Here is a 17,555-nt window from a genome sequence, read left to right as displayed (position 1 = left end):
GCTGGGAAGATTCCCCCGGAGAAGGGAATGTCAACTCACTCCAGTACTCTTGCCTGGGAAATCCCAAGGACAGAGGACCTGGCAGGCTAACAGTTCATAGGGTCGCAAAGAATCAGACACGACTGAGTGACTGAGCACACACACACACAAGGAGAGGCCCACGTGGGGAGGAAGTGAGGTCTTCTGTCAGCATCGTGTGAGTGAGCCATCTTGGAGCAGATCTTTCAGCCCTACAGACAGCTTGACTGTAACCTCAGGAGAGACCCTGATCCAAGAACCACCACTTAGTCTGCTCCCAGATTCCTGGCCTTCTTATCATGTCAGATGATAAGTGTTTGTTTTTTTTAGCACTAAGTTTTAGAGTAATATATTATGTGGAGGCTGGAGAAGGAAATGGCAACCCACTCTAGTATTCTTGCCTGGGAAATCCTATGAACAGAGAAGCCTGGCAGGCTCCAGTCCTTGGGATTGAAAGAGTCAGACCCGACTGAGCGACTAAACCACCACCACCGTTATACGGCAGTAGATAATGAATACGCCGCATCCCAAATTACTGTCCAAACCAATGTCGAAGATATCCTTTGAAAATGAAAATCTACTCAAGTAATTTTCCTTTTATAATCCTGTAGCTATCCACAACTTTCAAGGTAAAGCCCTAATTTAAAGCTTAGCACACACGCCCCCCCCCACCCCCGGTGTCTCTCTGCCCAGCGCCCAGGCTTCATTTCCAGGCATCCTCTTCACCCACCTTCGTATAGAACTGTTGGCACTTCCTTAACCAGGCCAGGCTCTCTTTAGGCCTAGTCAATGTTGTCTTTCTGCCTGGGTTGCCCCATTTTTTCTCTTTCTTTAGCTAAGTAACCCACCAACCAATGAATGAACAAGCGCCTAAGCAGCCCTTGAGGTCTGTGGCGCATGGGCTCTAGTTGGTCCTGTTGACCTTCACATCCTGGTATTTTAGCCAAGAGACTATGGCCGAGACGCGGGTGGGGAGTACCTAGAAGTGAATTCCTGCTTGGAAACCCTTCACAAGTTGTCCCTGAGTGAGATAACCAAGAGCTGCTGGCAGGTTTTGGCAATGCTGACATGTCCTCTGTAATTACTCTCAAGTTGGCTCATGCCTACGTGTCTTATTTCCACAATACAAGCTCCATGGTGATACCTGTTTACCTTATTCCTTCCTCCTCTGTCAGTCCCATTCCACCGCTCCCCACTCCCCCGGGGGTGCCCGGTGCCCACGGTGTACTCGCCCCGTGAATGCCAGGGAGGGTTGAATGAGGGGGACGGCTGGGTGGTTTGCTGGCTCAGGAAGGCAGTAGAGCCTCCTGGTCTGTTCCCCTCACTGTTACAGGCAGCCTCGCTCCCCCATTCTTTTAGGGCAGGTTGCCTAGAAGCAGAGCCTGAGGCGGTCAAGCGAAAATGTAAGCAAGGAAGGGAACTAAGGGGCTAGGGAGGATGCTTGGCAAACAGGTGGGCTCGGCAGAGGTCTCGCATCAGCTTGTCCCACGAGGAGCTTGGGAGTATGAATGGCACCAGGAGTTTGTCCCTTCCTGAAGCACAGAGACTGACCTGATGTATTCCGGTATCATCCGATCATTGCTCCTGTCTGGAAACAATCAGCATTTCTGGCTAGACAGCTCCAGTAGGCTGGGGCAATTCTCAGGAGTCAGTTGAGAGCAGCTCACACTCACAGCAGCTGGGGTTGGGGTGGGGTGGTGGGGTGGAGGAGGTGGGTGCCAACCTGGCACAGGGAAGCAACTTGGATATGCAGCTCCTGGCCTGAAGCTGCCCCTCTGCATCCACCGACCCCCAGGTTTAAGGCTGCCTGGAGCCTCTGAGGCTGGGGGCCCAAAGCAGCCCTTTGGTCTGCCTGTGGAGCTGTTTATGAAGGAAGGCCTGGTAGAGGGTGGGATAACCACCCACCCCATTCATGTCCACCCGGAACCTGAGAAGGTGACCATATTTGGACATAGAGGCTTTGCAGATGCATTAAGTTAAGGATCTCAAGGTATAACTATCCTAGATTTGGCTTCCCACGTGGCACTAGTGGTAAAGAACATGCCTGCTAAGCATGAGATGTAAGAGACACAGGTTAAGTCCGTGGGTCAGGAAGATCATGCCAACCCACTCCAGTATTCTTGCCTGGAGAATCCCATGGACAGAGGAGCCTGGTGGGCCACAGTCCATAGAGTTGCAAAGAGTCAGACATGACTGAAGTGACTTAGCATGCAGATTTGGGAAGGTGGGGCTAAATCCACTTTCGTGTCCTCATGGGGCTTCCCTGGTGGCTCAGAAGATAAAGAATCCTCCAGTAATGCTGGAGACCTGGGTTTGATCCCTGGGTCAGAAAGATTACTCCAGTATTCTTGCCTGGAGAATCCCCATGGACAGAGGAGCCTGGCGGGCAACAGTCCATGTGGTTGCAGAGAGTCGGACATGACTGACCAAGCACAGCACACGGTGTCCTTCTAAGAAGAGAAGAGGACGCACAGAAACATGGGGCAGAGACAGTGTGATGACGGAGGCACGGGCTGGAGGGATGTGTCCTCAAAGCAAGGAACACTGGGAGCCTCCGGAGGCTGGAAGAGGCAAGGAAAGATCCTCCCCTAGAGCCTTCAGAGGGGCAGGGCCCTGCGGGCACCTTGATTACAGACTTCCAGCTTCCTACATTGAAAGTGAAAGTGAAGTCGCTCAGTTGTGTTCGACTCTTCGACCCCATGGACTGTAGCCCACCAGGCTCCTCCATCCATGGGATTCTCCAGGCAAGAATACTGGACTTGGGTTGCCATTTCCTTCTCCAGGGCATCTTCCCAACCCAGGGATCGAACGCAGGTCTCCCGCATTGCAGGCAGACGCTTTAACCTCTGAGCCACCATAAAATTCAATTCCATAAAATTCAATTCCATAAAATTCTCCTGCACTTGGACAGAAGAAATTTCTGTTATCCTAGGCCACCCAGTTTGTGGTAATTAGGGTAGCCCTTGGAAACTAATACAAGCCCTAAGGCCTGTTGCCGTGGGAAACATAGCCCCACACCCTCTACCCACCCCATCCCTGCCACTCACTTCAATTAGTTCCCCTCCCTGAGCCTCAGTTTCCTCCCTTGTAACTAGAGAGGAGTCAACAAACTGCTGGAGCACTAGGCTCACCGAAGAGTCCCAAGCTTAGTTTATTCAGTTTAATTAGAGACAGGCCAGTTCCCAGGTGTCCTTCCATAAACCCTGCCAGGTCCTGGCCCCAGATCCATGTCAGGTGAGTCTGACCCAGCAGGTCGGCGCCTGCACCTGAGGCTCCCTACGGACATCCCTGGAATTATAGGAGAGAAGGACACAAAAGAGCCTGCAGACACACGCACATCTTTGATGGGAGGGGAGGAGTGGTTGGCTCTGAAGAGGGGGTCCCAAGGCTGGTGGCTGTCTGCTGTCTGAGGTTTCCCATTTTTTACTCTATGGCTTAAAAAAAAAAAAAAATCAGCATGTTTTAAAACAAAAAGAAAACAGCCCTGTGCTTGGAAATAAATATTGAACAAAGAGAAGGGAGTTCCTTTGCTCCTCCCTTGCCCCACCCGCTGCCAAGTCTCCTCCAGCAAATCTGGCCACTGGGTCTACTGGTGTATTTGTCTATTTGTCTGTCTGCTGCCGTCTGCGGTGCCCAGCAAGGATGGAGGGCCCTAGGAGGGTGGATGGTAGGCTTGGTGCCCAGGAGCCTCACAGCTGGGAGTGGAGGAGTCCACACACAGCAATCAAGTGTCTGCAACAGAGGCTGCAAAGTAGCCTCGAGAGGCAAGACGCAAAGGACGGGTGTGTACTGTGACAGTACAAAGCCTTGCAGTCAATTGTTATTATTATATTTTATTAGCTAAATTATCAAGTGAGTGGTGCAGACAGAAAGTCCTGTGGGTTCCGGGGAAGGAGAGAGGGCTAAGAATTTGATGGCTGCTGCTGCTGCTAAGTTGCTTCAGTTGTGTCCGACTCTGTGCGACCCCATAGATGGCAGCCCACCAGGCTCCCCCATCCCTGGGATTCTCCAGGCAAGAACACTGGAGTGGGCTGCCATTTCCTTCTCCAATGCATGAAAGTGAAAAGTGAAAGTGAAGTCGCTCAGTTGTGTCTGACCCTCAGCGACCCCATGGATTGCAGCCTACCAGGCTCCCCGTCCATGGAATTTTCCAGGCAGGAGTACTGGAGTGGGGTGCCATTGCCTTCTCCGAATTTGATGGCAGGGAGGGCTTGATGGAGGAGGGACGCTTCCAGCTGGACAACTATGGTAGGAGACCTGACCTGGGAAGGGGTGTTTGGCGCCTCCTACGCACAGTCTTTCTAAGCAGCGCATTTTAATGTAATTTGTTGATGCGAGGGTTGCTAAGACCAAGATGAAGAGGCGTCTGGAGCGGAGCTTCTCCAGCTCTCTGGGCCAATTGTTTTCTTTGTCATTTCTAATTAATGGCGGGCCCTAGTCAGAATGACCACCATTAAGAAGTCTACAAGTGCTCGGAGAAGGTGTGGAAAAAAGAGAACCCTCCTACACCATTGGTAGGAACGTAACTTGTTGCAGCCATTATGGAAAACAGTATGGGGGTTCCTCAAAACACTAAAACTAGAGTTTCCCTATGATCCAACAATTCTCCTCCTATGCATATACCCAGATAAAATCCACATACGCCCCCTATGTTCACAACAGCACTATTCACAGCAGTCAAGACATGGAAGCAACCTAAATGTTTATAGACAGATGAATGATTAAAAAAGATGTGGTGCATATTTACAATGGAATATTACTCAGCCATAAAAAAGAGCGGAATAACGCCACGTGCAGCAACATGGATGGATCTAGAGATTATCATACTAAGAGAAGTAAGCCAGAAAGAGACAAATATATGCTATCGCTGATATGTGGAATCTGAGATACGAGACAAAAACAGGCTTACAGACATGGAGAACACACTTGTGGTTGCCAAGGGGGAGGAGAGATGAGGGAGAGAAGGACAGCGAGTTTGGGGTTTGCAGAGACTGTTATGCATCAGGTGGATAAAACCAAGTTCCTACTGTATAGCACAGAGAACTGTGTTCAGTGTTGTTTAGTGGCTAAGTCGTGTCCAACTCTTTCACAGCCCCATGGATGGTAGCCCGCCAGGCTCCTCTGTCCATGGAATTTCCCAGGCAAGGATACTGAAGTGCGTTGCCATTTCCTTCTCCAGGGGATCTTCCCAACCCAAGGATCAAACCCACGTCTCCTGCATTTCAGGCAAATTCTTTACCAACGAGCCACTGGGGATTCTGTGATAAACCACAATAGAATAGACTATGAAAAAGAACATATACATATATGTTATAACTGAGTCCTGTTGCTGTACAGCAGAACTTAAATTGTAAATCAACTAGACTTCAATAAAAATTTTTAAAATGGCCGACTTCTATTGTAAAACATAACACAAAAGAATTGGAAAAAAAATGAAATGGACAAGGGACATACAAAATACAAGTAAATTTTTTGTATTATTATTAGATTCAGCTGTCGTAAGTTAACTTTGCCGAAATGATGGGAAAGCATCTAAATGTTTGCAGACACTTTCTGTGCTTGTCCCACCCTGGACCTGAGCAAGCGGTTTGCAGAAGGGCCCTTGACGGCACTTTGAGTAGCCCCCGTTCCAGAGAGAGCCTTAGAAGGCAAGAGGCGAACCGCAGAGAAGATGGCCACAGGGGATGCCTTGGAGACATAGCTTCCCAGCCCTGCCCCGCCCCTACCACTTCTGGGCTTCTCCCCCAACTTTTTCTCTGACTACGCTTCTGCTCAGAGTAGCCCCTGGGGAGGCAGGAGGCCCAGGCAGGGATGTGCAGCGTCCTGGCCCATTAATAATTCAGAATGCCTTCACACTGTGTTATTTAAGTTATTTGTTTGACATCAGTTTGAAGGCGAGACTGATCGGGGGTTGAGGCGGGAGGCGGGGCAGGGTAGAGGAATGAGCCTGTTTCTTCTTTACTCTTCCGGGGAATTTGGCCTGACCTGAGCTGCTGACCCCTCTCTAACAATGAACACCTGCAGGACCAGCCCGTCCTCTTTGGAAGGTGCTTCAGTAAACAGCTCTTGTACTGAGCTTATTCGTTGGTGAAGGCCTCTCTCTCCAGCCCCTAAAACAGCTTGGCAAAATGGGTCCTCTTCCTGGGAAGTGCCGGAAAGCACAGCCACCCAGACCGGTCATTGGACCCAGCGTTTGCACCTTCTCCTGGGTTAGTGCCTGACCAGTGGGCTCTGTTAGGGGGCGGTGCATCAACTCGTTTCCCTGCTATGATGGGCACGATGATAAATAAAACCGAAATAAAAATTACTGCCCTCTCTTGACTCTTGACTTCAGACGCTGAACTCGGCACTTGACACTAATCCTCTCGTCTCATTCTCACATCCCGAGGAAGGAAGTGTGACTATTATTCCCATTTTACAGACAAGCAAGCTGAAGCCGAAAGTTGTATGTGGCCCAACAAACTCACACTGGTGGTGGGTGCTAGAGGCAGGTACAGCCTAGTCTATCTGACTGGAAGCTTGTATTCTGGACCAGGGTGTGCAGGCAGGAGTGAGTGGGGAGCAGGAAGAGCCAGAGCAGGCTGAAGCTGAGTTTCTCTGAAAGGAACTGGACCAGGGACAGTGCAGAAAGCCAGCCTGCAGGGGAGCCCTTTCTGGTCTATGGTGGGGTTGGCGGGGGGGAGGGGCTGAGATCGACCATTATCTCTGTTTCCTTGGAAGAGGAAGGAGGTGGCTCTCGGGCCCTCCTGTCCGTGGTTCTGGGCCCCAGCTCCCAGCAGAGGACACTGTAGGTTATGACCTCAGCAGTGGTTCTTGTGGGAGGGCTTTACATTCCTTCCTCTCCCTGAAGCAGTGAGACAACAGGCAAGTCCTAGCTGACCAGCAAGCCTAAGACCCCCTCAGGCTTGAAACTGCGAGATGATGAATCTGGACGCAGACTTGAAGCTTCTACTTTGCTTAACGGTTACAGATGGGACATAGATCAGGCGAGACTAATTGCCACCTTCCTTTGTTCCCCTTCCCCATCACCCAGGGAGGAAGACAGCTGGGCATTGGGTGGGGAACTCAGTGTGCATCTTCTCACCTCCGCCCTGGTGAATTGGGTGAATCCTCGGGGCCAGACTCTAGAAGCCCTGGTTATATTTGAGTAACTAAGAGTAAAGGGACCAGTGGCTGATTTCTGGCTGTAGCTCTGGGAAGACAGTCAGTCCATGGAACAACTGACTGGTTCAAAATTGGGAAAGGAGTGCGACAAGGCTGCATGTTATCTCCCTGCTTATTTAACTTCTATGCAGAGTACATCACACGAAATGCTGGGATGAATGAATCACAAGCAGCAACCAAGATGGCTGGGAGGAGAAACACCTGCAAGGAGATCAAACCAGTCCATCCTAAAGGAAATCAACCCTGAATATTCCTTGGAAGGAATGATGCTAAAGCTGAAGCTCCAATAGTTTGGCCACCTGATGCGAAGAGCCAACTTATTGGAAAAGACCCTGATGCAGAGAAAGATTGAAGGCAGGAGGAGAAGGAGGCAGCAGAGGATGAGATCGTTAGCTAGCATCATCAACTCAGTGGACATGAATTTGAGCAAACTCCGGTAGATAGTGGAGGACAAAGGAGCCGGGAGTGCTGCAGTCCACGGGGTTGCAAAGAGTAGGACAGAATTTAGTGACTGAACAACATGGAGTCCTGGGCAACCCCATCGGGAGTCCCCAGACCCCTCGATGGGAATGTACCCCTAGGTCTTTCTGCAGGGGCAAGGATGATGCAGAGGCCAGGCTAGGGGCTGGAGGGATCTGGTGCGGGTGTCAGGCCCAAGGACAGCATATGAGCTACACAGGGTAGATCAAGATTGAGCCACGGACTCCAACGCACCAATCCTGGGAAACTGCCTGGACCCCCAAAGTTAGAATCAGCCCCAGAGAGGAGGAGGTTAATGAGCGAAATCCTAATTGTAATGGAGTTTAATCATGAAACAATTTAGAAACCACTGCAGTGACTAAGTTTCTCTGGAAGTTATCAAATTAAATTCTGTGTTCTTTGAGATGATAGAAGGATGAATGTGGTTTATGACAAAAATCAAGCTTAGTAATGGGAAAAAGAAAATTTACATGTTTGCATGTCAGAGGGTAAGGAATGTGGAATTGAGTCCAGAAATTGAGTCCAGCCTTGCCCGGGAATTCCTGCCCTGGGGATCCCAGGAGGCTCAGCCTTCCAGTCCACCCCAGGGTGACCACCCTGGGATCTCCACGGATCTCCTGGAGCAAAGGGACTGTGTCGGGGTGCCAAGCGAAGATTCATCCTCGTGGTGCTTGCCTGCAAAGGGCAGGGGGGCTCGTTCTGGGCAAAGGAGAGAGAGAAGTCCATGGGGGAACGTGTGTTTTCATGGTGCCCAGCTCAGGGAAACCGAGCACATATTGAGCATCTATGTTTCCAAATCTTGTCAGACAAGAACACGTCAACTCAATTCTGCACGAAGAATAGATGTCACGTGCACGCAAACCTGATGAAGCGTAATTGACAACTGACCACACACGAACCCACCATGGCTCAAAGACTACACACAGTACTCACTCTTCACCTCCGCCTGTGAGGCGGGATTGATCCCGGTTTATAGAGGAAGAAACGAATACCAGTGAGGTCAAGGTCGTGGAGCTGCTGAGTTAAGTGTTCTTGTCCTTTGTAGGGCGGTAGACTCACCTGGCTCCCAGGTGCTGGCTGTCCTTGAATGACAGAGCCTGGTGAGACCTCAGGACATCCGAGGCTGAGCCGGTTTCCCTCCTGCCCAGCCCCTGGGGAGGCCCTGCAGAGTTGGGGAGCCAGGAGCCAGCACCCCATCCCTCTGTACTTTCCAGCAGCCAAATGTGAATGCTGTAACCTCCGAGGGGATGACAACGCCCATTCTATCGGCTGTTTCCAAGCTTCACACGCAAAGCCAGCGGCGCTGTCTGATGTCAGGGAGACTGAGGGGGACAGGTGGGAGGGGTCAGAGGTGTAGAGGCCTAGAGGTCATGGCTAAAAGTCGGGGGCCAAGAGTCAGGCCTCAGGCAGGAACAGAGAAGTCAAGGCAGGAGGGGAATACGGTTGGGGGGAAGCTCTGCTCAGGGGTTTCTGAGAAGCAGGCAGTGGAGGGCGGAGGGGCGTCTGGTTATGCAGGAGCATTTGGCAGGGACCCCTTCCAGGGTCGGCCATGAGGGCCGTGCTTGACTTTCAGAACTTCAAGGCCCTGCGGGTGTAGAGGGGGGGGCCCTCTTACTCTCCAAGGAGATGAGGAGTGAAGACGTGTGTTCTGCAGCTTTGTAGACTCGGGAAACCTGGACGTGAGCCAGGGTATTTCTGGATTCTTTCAATGTTGTTATTGTTCAGTCACTCAGTCGTGTCTGACTCTTTGCGACCCCATGGACTGTGTAGCCAGCCCACCAGGCTCCTCTGTCCATGGGATTCTCGAGGCAAAAAATATTGGAGTGGGTTGCCATTCCCCTCTCCAGGGGATCTTCCTGGGCCAAGGATCGAACCTGGGTCTCCTCCATTGCAGGCAGACGCTTTACCATGGGGTCCTTCGGGAAGGTTCGCCCGGCCACTGGGAATTGGTGCTAGCCGTGGTATGGGGGAAGGTGAGGAGCGGAGACAGGCTCCACCACGCTGGGGGCCAAGTGTTCCTGGGGGGGCCTCAGGAGCCCTTTCCCAGGACGGCCGTGTCCACTTCCAGCTTGCTGACACCCCGAGTCTGAGAACCAGGCCCAGAAGTGCTGCTGGGCCATGGGAATGTGGGGGACGCAGCTCGGCCAGGGCCAGGCAGAGTTACCGCTGTGGAAAAGGGCGATGCTGGCCGCGGGGGTACCCTTTGAGCCAGGCACGGCGCCCAGCCCCCCAGGATGCCTAGTGACACCCACAGCGCCCCCGGGAAGGGGGCGACCATTTCCCCCCTTACAGGTAAGGAAGCAGCAGACGAGAGCTGTCGCCTTCCGCCCAGGCTCCTGTGGCCGGTCAGTGGCAAAGCTGGGCTCTTACTTCGGAGCTCTGACCTGCTCTGCGCCCTCAGCATCCAGCCCAGGAGGGGCCTTCGTGACGCTAGTGGCCCTGGTAGCAAAACCTGCCCTGGACGTGGTTTTGAAACCGGTAAACTCATCGACGCTTTTGTCCCCTTCCTTAAAGTCTTCCCTCGTAGCTCAGCTGGTAAAGAATCCGCCTGCAAGGTAGGAGACCTAGGTTCGATCCCTGGGCCAGGAAGATCCCCTGGAGGAGGGAATGGCTACCCACTCCAGTGTTCTGACCTGGAGAATTCCATGGATTGTATAGTTCACAGGGTCACAGAGAGAGTCGGACACGACTGAGCGACTTTCCCTTCACTTCCTCCCCTGCAGAAGTCTCACTGCCAGTTTGACCGAATTGCCTCCCTCACCCTTTCCTCTGGGTCTTTCTTGAGGTTGGCTGGCCCAGCTTCCCGCAGACACGAAGAAGGGAAATGCTGCCAGGGGTTCCGGCCTCTCCCAGCCTCCCTGAGAAAATCTGCATCTTGATGGGGAGCGGGTGAGCAATTCTGGGATCCTGGGAGATGCTGGGGAAGGAGCCTGGGGTGGGGGTGGGGTAGCCCAGTTCTCACCCTCTGGGCACAGAAGGTTGGGGTGCTGGGTTAGGGCCCGCCCAGGGTTTCTGGCTCCTGCCTGGAGCCCTCTGCCAGGAAGGGCAAGACTCCGCCGGGCTGGCTTCTGAGAACTGGGCCAGGCTCCAGGCTGAGCCTCGGGCAGATCCCCAAGGCTCAGTCTCGCCTCTTTCCCCACCCCGCAGACCGGGCTGGGCCTCCTCTCTGCCCTCTTTTGTGGAGCCGAGGAACCCAGGGCCAGTTCCCTGCCTGCCAGCTGGTTTCCCGGACCCTGGACCAGCTGTGAGCGAGGGGGCGGGAGCAGCCGCTGGCCTCTGGGAAGTGGAAACCAGGAGTCAGGCAGCCGAGGCGGGCGGGTTTAGACTGGGGCAGTGAGGCCAGCAGGCCTGGGCAGCATTCTGGAGGAATTTCTGAATTACCTCCTGGCTGGAGACTGGAGGCCAGAGCGGGGGCCCTGGGCTGGTCTTGCTGGCTGCAGCCTTCCCGCCTCGGGCTGGTGTCTCTGCCCGCCTGCCTAGGCATCGCAGCATCCTCTGATGGACGGGTGAGAACTCAGCTCGAAGCGGGTGGTCAGGGCTCCCCCTCCCCTATTGTGGGGGGGTGGAGGGGGCAAAGGGGGAGGGGTGAGTTCTCCCCTGACCTTGGCCTCTCCTGCCCCTGGTGAGCTCAGGGCTGCTCTGCATCTCCCCTGCCCTCCAGAATCACAGGTTCCACCTGGCCAAAGTCGAGAGGAGGCCTCTGGTGTCTTCATCATCACTGGAGTGTTTAGGGGGTGGGAGGTGGTGGTTGGTTGCTCCAGCACCCCCCAATTCTGTCCCCGAGATGGGACGGCTCTTGGTGTGCCAATGTCAGGCAGGACCGGGCAAAGAGTCTGTGGGGCTATATCTGTTAGAAAATTATTAAGAGTCTGACGACAGTGACAGCAGAGCAGGAAACCAAGCCCCAGGGCTTCCTAATTATGGAACCCCCCCACCCCTTGTGACCGCACAGGCCACACCCATAAAACCAGCCCTGCTCCCAGAAAGTCCTGGGCCCTCGAGGCCCCACCCTGTCTGTCTCTTGGACCTTGGCTGGAAGGCAGATCTGACCAGGAAACCCCAGACCCCCCCCAACCGCCACCTCTGCTCCTTCACATCTCATGCTGTGATCAGTGTCATCAGTGATGCCCCACCCTGACCTCCCCCCCTGGGGAAACTGAGGCAGCAAGAAGGGCCTGGGGACTCCCCCACCCCTGATGGTGGGAGGAGGGATGGTGGGGGTGGCTGAGCCCAGGCTCCCCTCAGCGGCCCAGGGCTCTGGGCAGGACTCGGTGGTGGGGCGGTTGCCGCCCTAGACTTCAGATCTCCATCAGGACCGTCCCCTCTGCATGGGAGGTGGAGCCGGGAGCGAGGGGGGTGTTCAGTGTGGCTTTACCAGCTGCAGACCCGGCATCCGCCGGGCCAAGCCCGGTCGCTTTGTTCTTGGTCTCCCCGGCACAGCGGCTGGCTCAGCCGCCCCCTGGCAGGATGACTGCCCCTGGGGGATGGTGGGGCCCGATCCAGGAGTGTACTGACCTGGAAATTGTGCTGGGCTCTGGCAGCGGCGCCTGGCCAAGGTCAGGGAGCAGGCGGGAAGCCGGCCCTCCAGTTGCAGGGAAAGGCTGAGTCCGGAGGGAAGGTGGGCCTGACCCCGCTCCTCTGCCCTGGCCGCCACAGCCTGGGTGAGCTCGTTCTGACTGCAGCCGCACCCCCAGGCTCCCACCTGCCTAGGGATGAGAAAGCTCGCCACCCTCCGCTTAGGGTGCACCAAGGACCTGGCCAGGGGTCCTGGGCGGTCTGTGTGCGGGGTCCCATCGACTCTCACAAAGCTGTAGGCGGCAGGTCTCACTGTTACTGTCACAGTGAGAGTCAGATTAGCTGGAAGCTGGTTCTAGGCCAAAGGGCTGCCTCGCTGTCCCCATGCTGCCCTTCTGCAGCAGTCATCAGAGTGGCCCTGTTGGCGTGCCTGTCTGATCAATGTCCGCCTCTCTGATTGGGCTTAAGCCCCGTGTCCCTGATTGGAGCTGCCCCTTGAATTCACATCTGGCCTATGGCGACGCTCAAGGTTCTGACCCTGGTGCCACCCACAGGGCCTGGCATGTGGTAAGACCCCCCATAAAGAACAAGGGAAGGTGGGAAGGGGTTGCGTCAGGAGTGCCACACGGGTCGGCAGGACGCCCAGCCTGCACCCCTACCCGCTGGCCTGCCCCTCACCCCTGCTGGATCAGAGTAGGGCCAGGTGGGGCTCTGCATCGGCCAGGGGCTGGGAAGGGGGCAGAACTGAGTGCGGGGTCACCCTCTCCACCACTCTGTCAGGGTGCCCACCACTGAGGCTCCTTCACTGCAGACACCCCCCCACCCCGAGCTGGCTGGTTCCTGGCTGATTTATCGCCTCCCCAGCTCTGTGAGGCAGGGGTCGCGGCAGTTGGGAAGTCCGTCCCTGTGAGGTTGGGGGGCCAGGGAGTGTGTCACCAGGGGGGCCTCTTCTGGAAGAAACGCCCATGTGGATTCTTCCCTGCGGATCCACCCTGGGGATCTCCCAACGGGTGTCCAGTCCCCCGCTTTTCTGGTGCCCTTGCAGCATCTGCTTCCACCGATTGGCCGGAGCCACAGCTCGGGGCCAGTCGTCCTGCTGTTGGGAGCCTCTGTGGGTGTTCACCCCAAACGCGTCTGCAGCGGGCACTGCCAGGGTGCCCGGGAGCGTGTCTGCGGGAACAGTTCTCAGGAAACCCCACAGCGGGGCTGCTGAGAGCAGGGACCGCTTTGCTCGTTCTCCCATCTTTGACTGTATCCACTGAGTATCTCTGCGTTTCCCCCCTGCTCTGCCCCAGGAATGGTGCTCGGCGTGGGGGTCTATGTGTGGACAGTTCAGCCCAGACTCCAGGGGCTCACGGTCCAGTCTGGGATGAGTGTACTGTGCCTGACATCATATTTGTAAATTTGTATTTTTTTTTTTAAAGAGGGCCCCTAAAAAAAAAAAAAAAAAAGAGGGCCCCTGTTTTGTAAGCTCAGGCTTCAAGAAGCTGCATCGACGGTGAGGGGGCAGACTGAGGGTTCTGACCCAGGCCACTCCTGTGTTGCTGACGGCGGCTGCATTGCTGCCTTTTTGCAGACACCCAGTAAGAATTCGCAGGTGGCTCAGTGGTAAAGAATCCACCTGCAATGCAGGAGACATGGGTTTGATCCCTGGGTCAAAAAGATGCCCTGGAGAAGGAAACGGCAACCCACTCCAGTATTCTTGCCTGCGAAAATCCAAGGACAGGAGAGCCTGGCAGGCTACAGTCGATGGGATCTCAAAAGAGTTGGACCCGACTTAGAGACTAAACAACAGTAAGGATTTGATTTCCCTGAGCCAGTCTGGAATCCTGTTTTCTTTTTGTGTTTCCCCCCAACCCTGCCATAGAGCTGAGACCACGGTCCTGAGTCAGAGGACTTGTGGGATTGGAGCGCCCTCTGCTGGCAAGATCGAGGTACAGCCGGGAGAGTGGTACACCCTCAGGAGCAGCTGCATTGAAACCCTGCTGTTAGGATGCTGGCAGGCGGGTCTAGGGGTTAGTACACAGGCAAGCCTTTCCTGCTGGGCGTGGACACATTCAAGGACACATACCATGCCCTGTAATTCAGATGCGAGCGTGTCTTTGCGTACACATCTTCCATTTCTGCTGCGCCTGGGATGACATCACCTGGGGTCTGCCGCAATGCAGTTAATGGAGTTAGCGTCAACTCCACAGGTTAAGCACTGGGTCCCCCACACACTACCCCACTGTGCTTCCAGCCACAAGCGGGATTCCCCAGGACCAGCACGTCTGACCAGCCAGAAACAAAGTAGTGAGTTCCCATGACCCTTCAGGTTTGGTAATTCACTACCCTAAACCCTCAGAACTCACTGTTTAAGTGCTGTTCTGTTGATGGCAGTTTCATTTATTTTATAAAGGTTACAACTCAGGAGCAGCCAGATGAAGAGGCCTGCAGGGCAAGACCTGGGGGAGAGGGTGTGGAGTTGGGGCACGTCACCTCCCAGGACGCTCCCCAGAATCCCCCACCCCCCCCATCCCCGTGTCCAGCATTTTCATTGGGGTTTCATTACTTCTCACGGTGTAGGCGGGCCTGATTGAACACTGCCTAATGAGTGACTCAGTCTCCAGCTCCCTGTCCTTCTATTGGCTGAACAACCGGTCAGCTCACACCTGTGGTCTATCTAGGAAGCTATCTAGGAAGCTATCTAGGTGGGGCCCACCCTGAGACCCCTCATTAGCATAACAAAGGCACTCCCCTCACTCAGGAAATTTCAAGGGCTTTTTGAAGCACATGCTAGGAACTGGGGAAAAGACCTGTTCTTTTCACATTATACCATAGCGTATGGGGGCTGGTTTCATTCATCCCAGGCACATCCAGCCAGTCAGCTTCAGTTCAGTCGCTCAGTCCTGTCTGACTCTGCAACCCGATGAACTGCTGCACGCCAGGCCTCCCTGTCCATCACCAACTCCCAGAGTGTACTCAAAATCATGTCCATTGAGTCGGTGATGCCATCCGACCATCTCATACTCTGTCGTCCCCTTCTCCTCCTGCCTTCCCAGCATCAGAATCTTTTTGTAAGGAGTCAGTTTTTCACATCAGGTGGCCAAAGTACTGGAGCTTCAGCTTCAGCATCAGTCCTTCCAATGAATATTCAGGACTGATTTCCTTTAGGATTGATTGATCTCCTTGCCGTCCAAGAGACTCTCTAAGACAGACTCCCTAAGAGCTGGGAAAACAGCAGAGAGGTCTCCCAGGATCACAACACTGTCCCTCCTTAAAAGGCCCTGCTGAGCCCCGGAAGCTGTTCCCCTACCCCACCCCAGTGCCCTCAGTTTCTCTTCTTCTCCAGAATGTCTGCTTCCTGAAGGAGCACTGTCCCTTTCCTCTAGTTCAAGGTCACCATTTCCCTTTAGTTCAAGGTCAGTGTTTAGGACACAGGCTTGCCTTACCAATCATTGCTTTCTTTTGTTTAAAAACTAAACCAAACAAAACCAATCCCAAGCCAGGTCCCCGCTTGGCAGGGCAGCCTGGTCCTCTGAGGACATCACAGCTTGCCACCACGGGTACCGCTGACCCGTGGGTGGCACTCAGAAACATCCCCTCCTCCCCACTACAGCTCAGGGGCTCCATCCAACTGCACAGACACAGATGCCAGAGGGAGGTCTCTGTGGCCTTAGCTTCTTCGGCTGCCAGCTCCTGAATCGAGCCCAGAGTGCGTGTGTCTGGTGTAGGTCCAAGCTACAAGTCCCAGCTGCCCCTCCCAGAGCCTGTAAGGTGGGACCCTCCCAGCCCAGGAAGGGGCTTCAGATCTTAAGAACCAAGAAAAAGGCCAGATGTCCACCTCATCCCGTGTTGCCCACAGCATGCTCCTGGTCCCTGGCCCTCCTGCCTCCCCCTAGTTCTTAAGATTCTGGACATATTCCTTTGATTTCACTCAAGGGTTTAACCAAAGCCTGAGACTGGAATGCTTCCTGCCGTGTTTCAAAGACCCAGTACTTGGGTGTTTCAAAGATGGCTGCTCGGTTTGGCCCCTAAGGTGCCTGCAGGACCTTCAGCTCCCTGCAGATCTCCCTCAGAGGAGAGGAACTCCGCTGTGATGAGGGCATGCTTATATTAAGGACTTCCTGTGCCAGGACTGGGGTTCAGCGTTTCACATGCAACTCTGTGGGGGAGGGGGTACCATTATCATGCTATTAACAGATAAGGAGATGGAGACTCAGGGAGGATGAGTGACCAGCTCAAGGTTACAGAGCTGATGTAGGTCTGAATCTCAGCCTTGCTTCTTAGTAGCAGAAGACTTTGGGTGAGATGCTCAACTTCTCCATGTCTGTATTCCCTCAGCTATAAAATGCGGATGATCACAGATCTCACCGCACAGGGTTCCTGAGAGGATGTAGTTAGTGCACATATGTCTGGAGAAAACCATAATTCAAAAGGATGCATGCACCCCAATGTTCATTGCAGGACTATTTACAATAACGAAGACACGGAAGCAACCTAAATGTCCATCGACAGAAGAGTGGATAAAGAAGATATGGTATATATACACTGAAGTATTACTCAGCCATAAAAGTGGACAAAATAATGACATTTGCAGCAACATGGATGGAACTAGAGATTGTCGTACTGAGCGAAGTAAGTCAGACAAGACAAATACCATATGATATTGCTTATATGTGGAATCTTAAAAAAATTGAACAAATGAACTCATTTAAAATCAGAAGTAGAGTCACAGATGTAGAAAACAAACTTATGGTTACCATGGGGAGAAAAAGGAGGAAGAAGAGTTGGGAGTTTGGGATTGATATAACTCCCAACTTTTCTTCCTCCAACAGATAACTAATAAGGACCTACAGTTTAGCACAGGGAACTCTAGTCAGTATCCTGTAATGATCCACACGGGAAAAGAATCTAAAAAAGAGTAGATATATGTATATGTATAACTCATAAACTTTGCTGTACACTCAAAACTATCTCAGCAGTACAAATCAACTAAACTCCAATACAAATTAAAACAAAATAAAGAGTTAATGCACAAAACCAAACTGAGTTGGAGAAACTGAAAAATGTAAACTTAATGAAATGGGGGCACTGAATATGAAATAGAAAAAGTGAAACAAACTGGATAAAAGTAAAAGATCCTCCATCTCTTTTTTGGTTGTTGTTCTTTCTCAAGCCTTTATCAAGCATGGTAGAAAGGCTTTTGTGTGTACGTATATATATAGTGTATATAATATAAACATATATTTTAGAAAATATATTAATTTTTGCCTAGCTAAACAATTTATGACATTTTGATTCTACTTGTCTTACTTAGTATGAATAGAATGCTCAATTGCTAATTTATATTCACTCAAAACTTTGATATAGTTCCCTGTATTTTGGCATTTAGTGTT

General features: G+C 53.0%; 1 protein-coding gene across 1 annotated transcript in view; it reads right to left on the bottom strand.

Annotated features, from left to right (window-relative positions):
* Positions 1-14,193: 14,193 nt before the first annotated feature.
* Positions 14,194-17,555, bottom strand: part of LRRC74A (leucine rich repeat containing 74A) — a 39,502-nt gene continuing 36,140 nt past the window's right edge. Inside the window, exon 15 of the mRNA XM_027552884.1 lies at positions 14,194-14,331. Within this exon, the coding sequence (XP_027408685.1) occupies positions 14,194-14,331 (138 nt within the window). The remainder of the gene's footprint in view (positions 14,332-17,555) is intronic.

This window comes from Bos indicus x Bos taurus, chromosome 10 (genome assembly GCF_003369695.1).
Source record: "Bos indicus x Bos taurus breed Angus x Brahman F1 hybrid chromosome 10, Bos_hybrid_MaternalHap_v2.0, whole genome shotgun sequence".
Lineage (NCBI taxonomy): Eukaryota > Metazoa > Chordata > Mammalia > Artiodactyla > Bovidae > Bos > Bos indicus x Bos taurus.
This window is presented reverse-complemented; position numbering and strand designations above follow the sequence as displayed.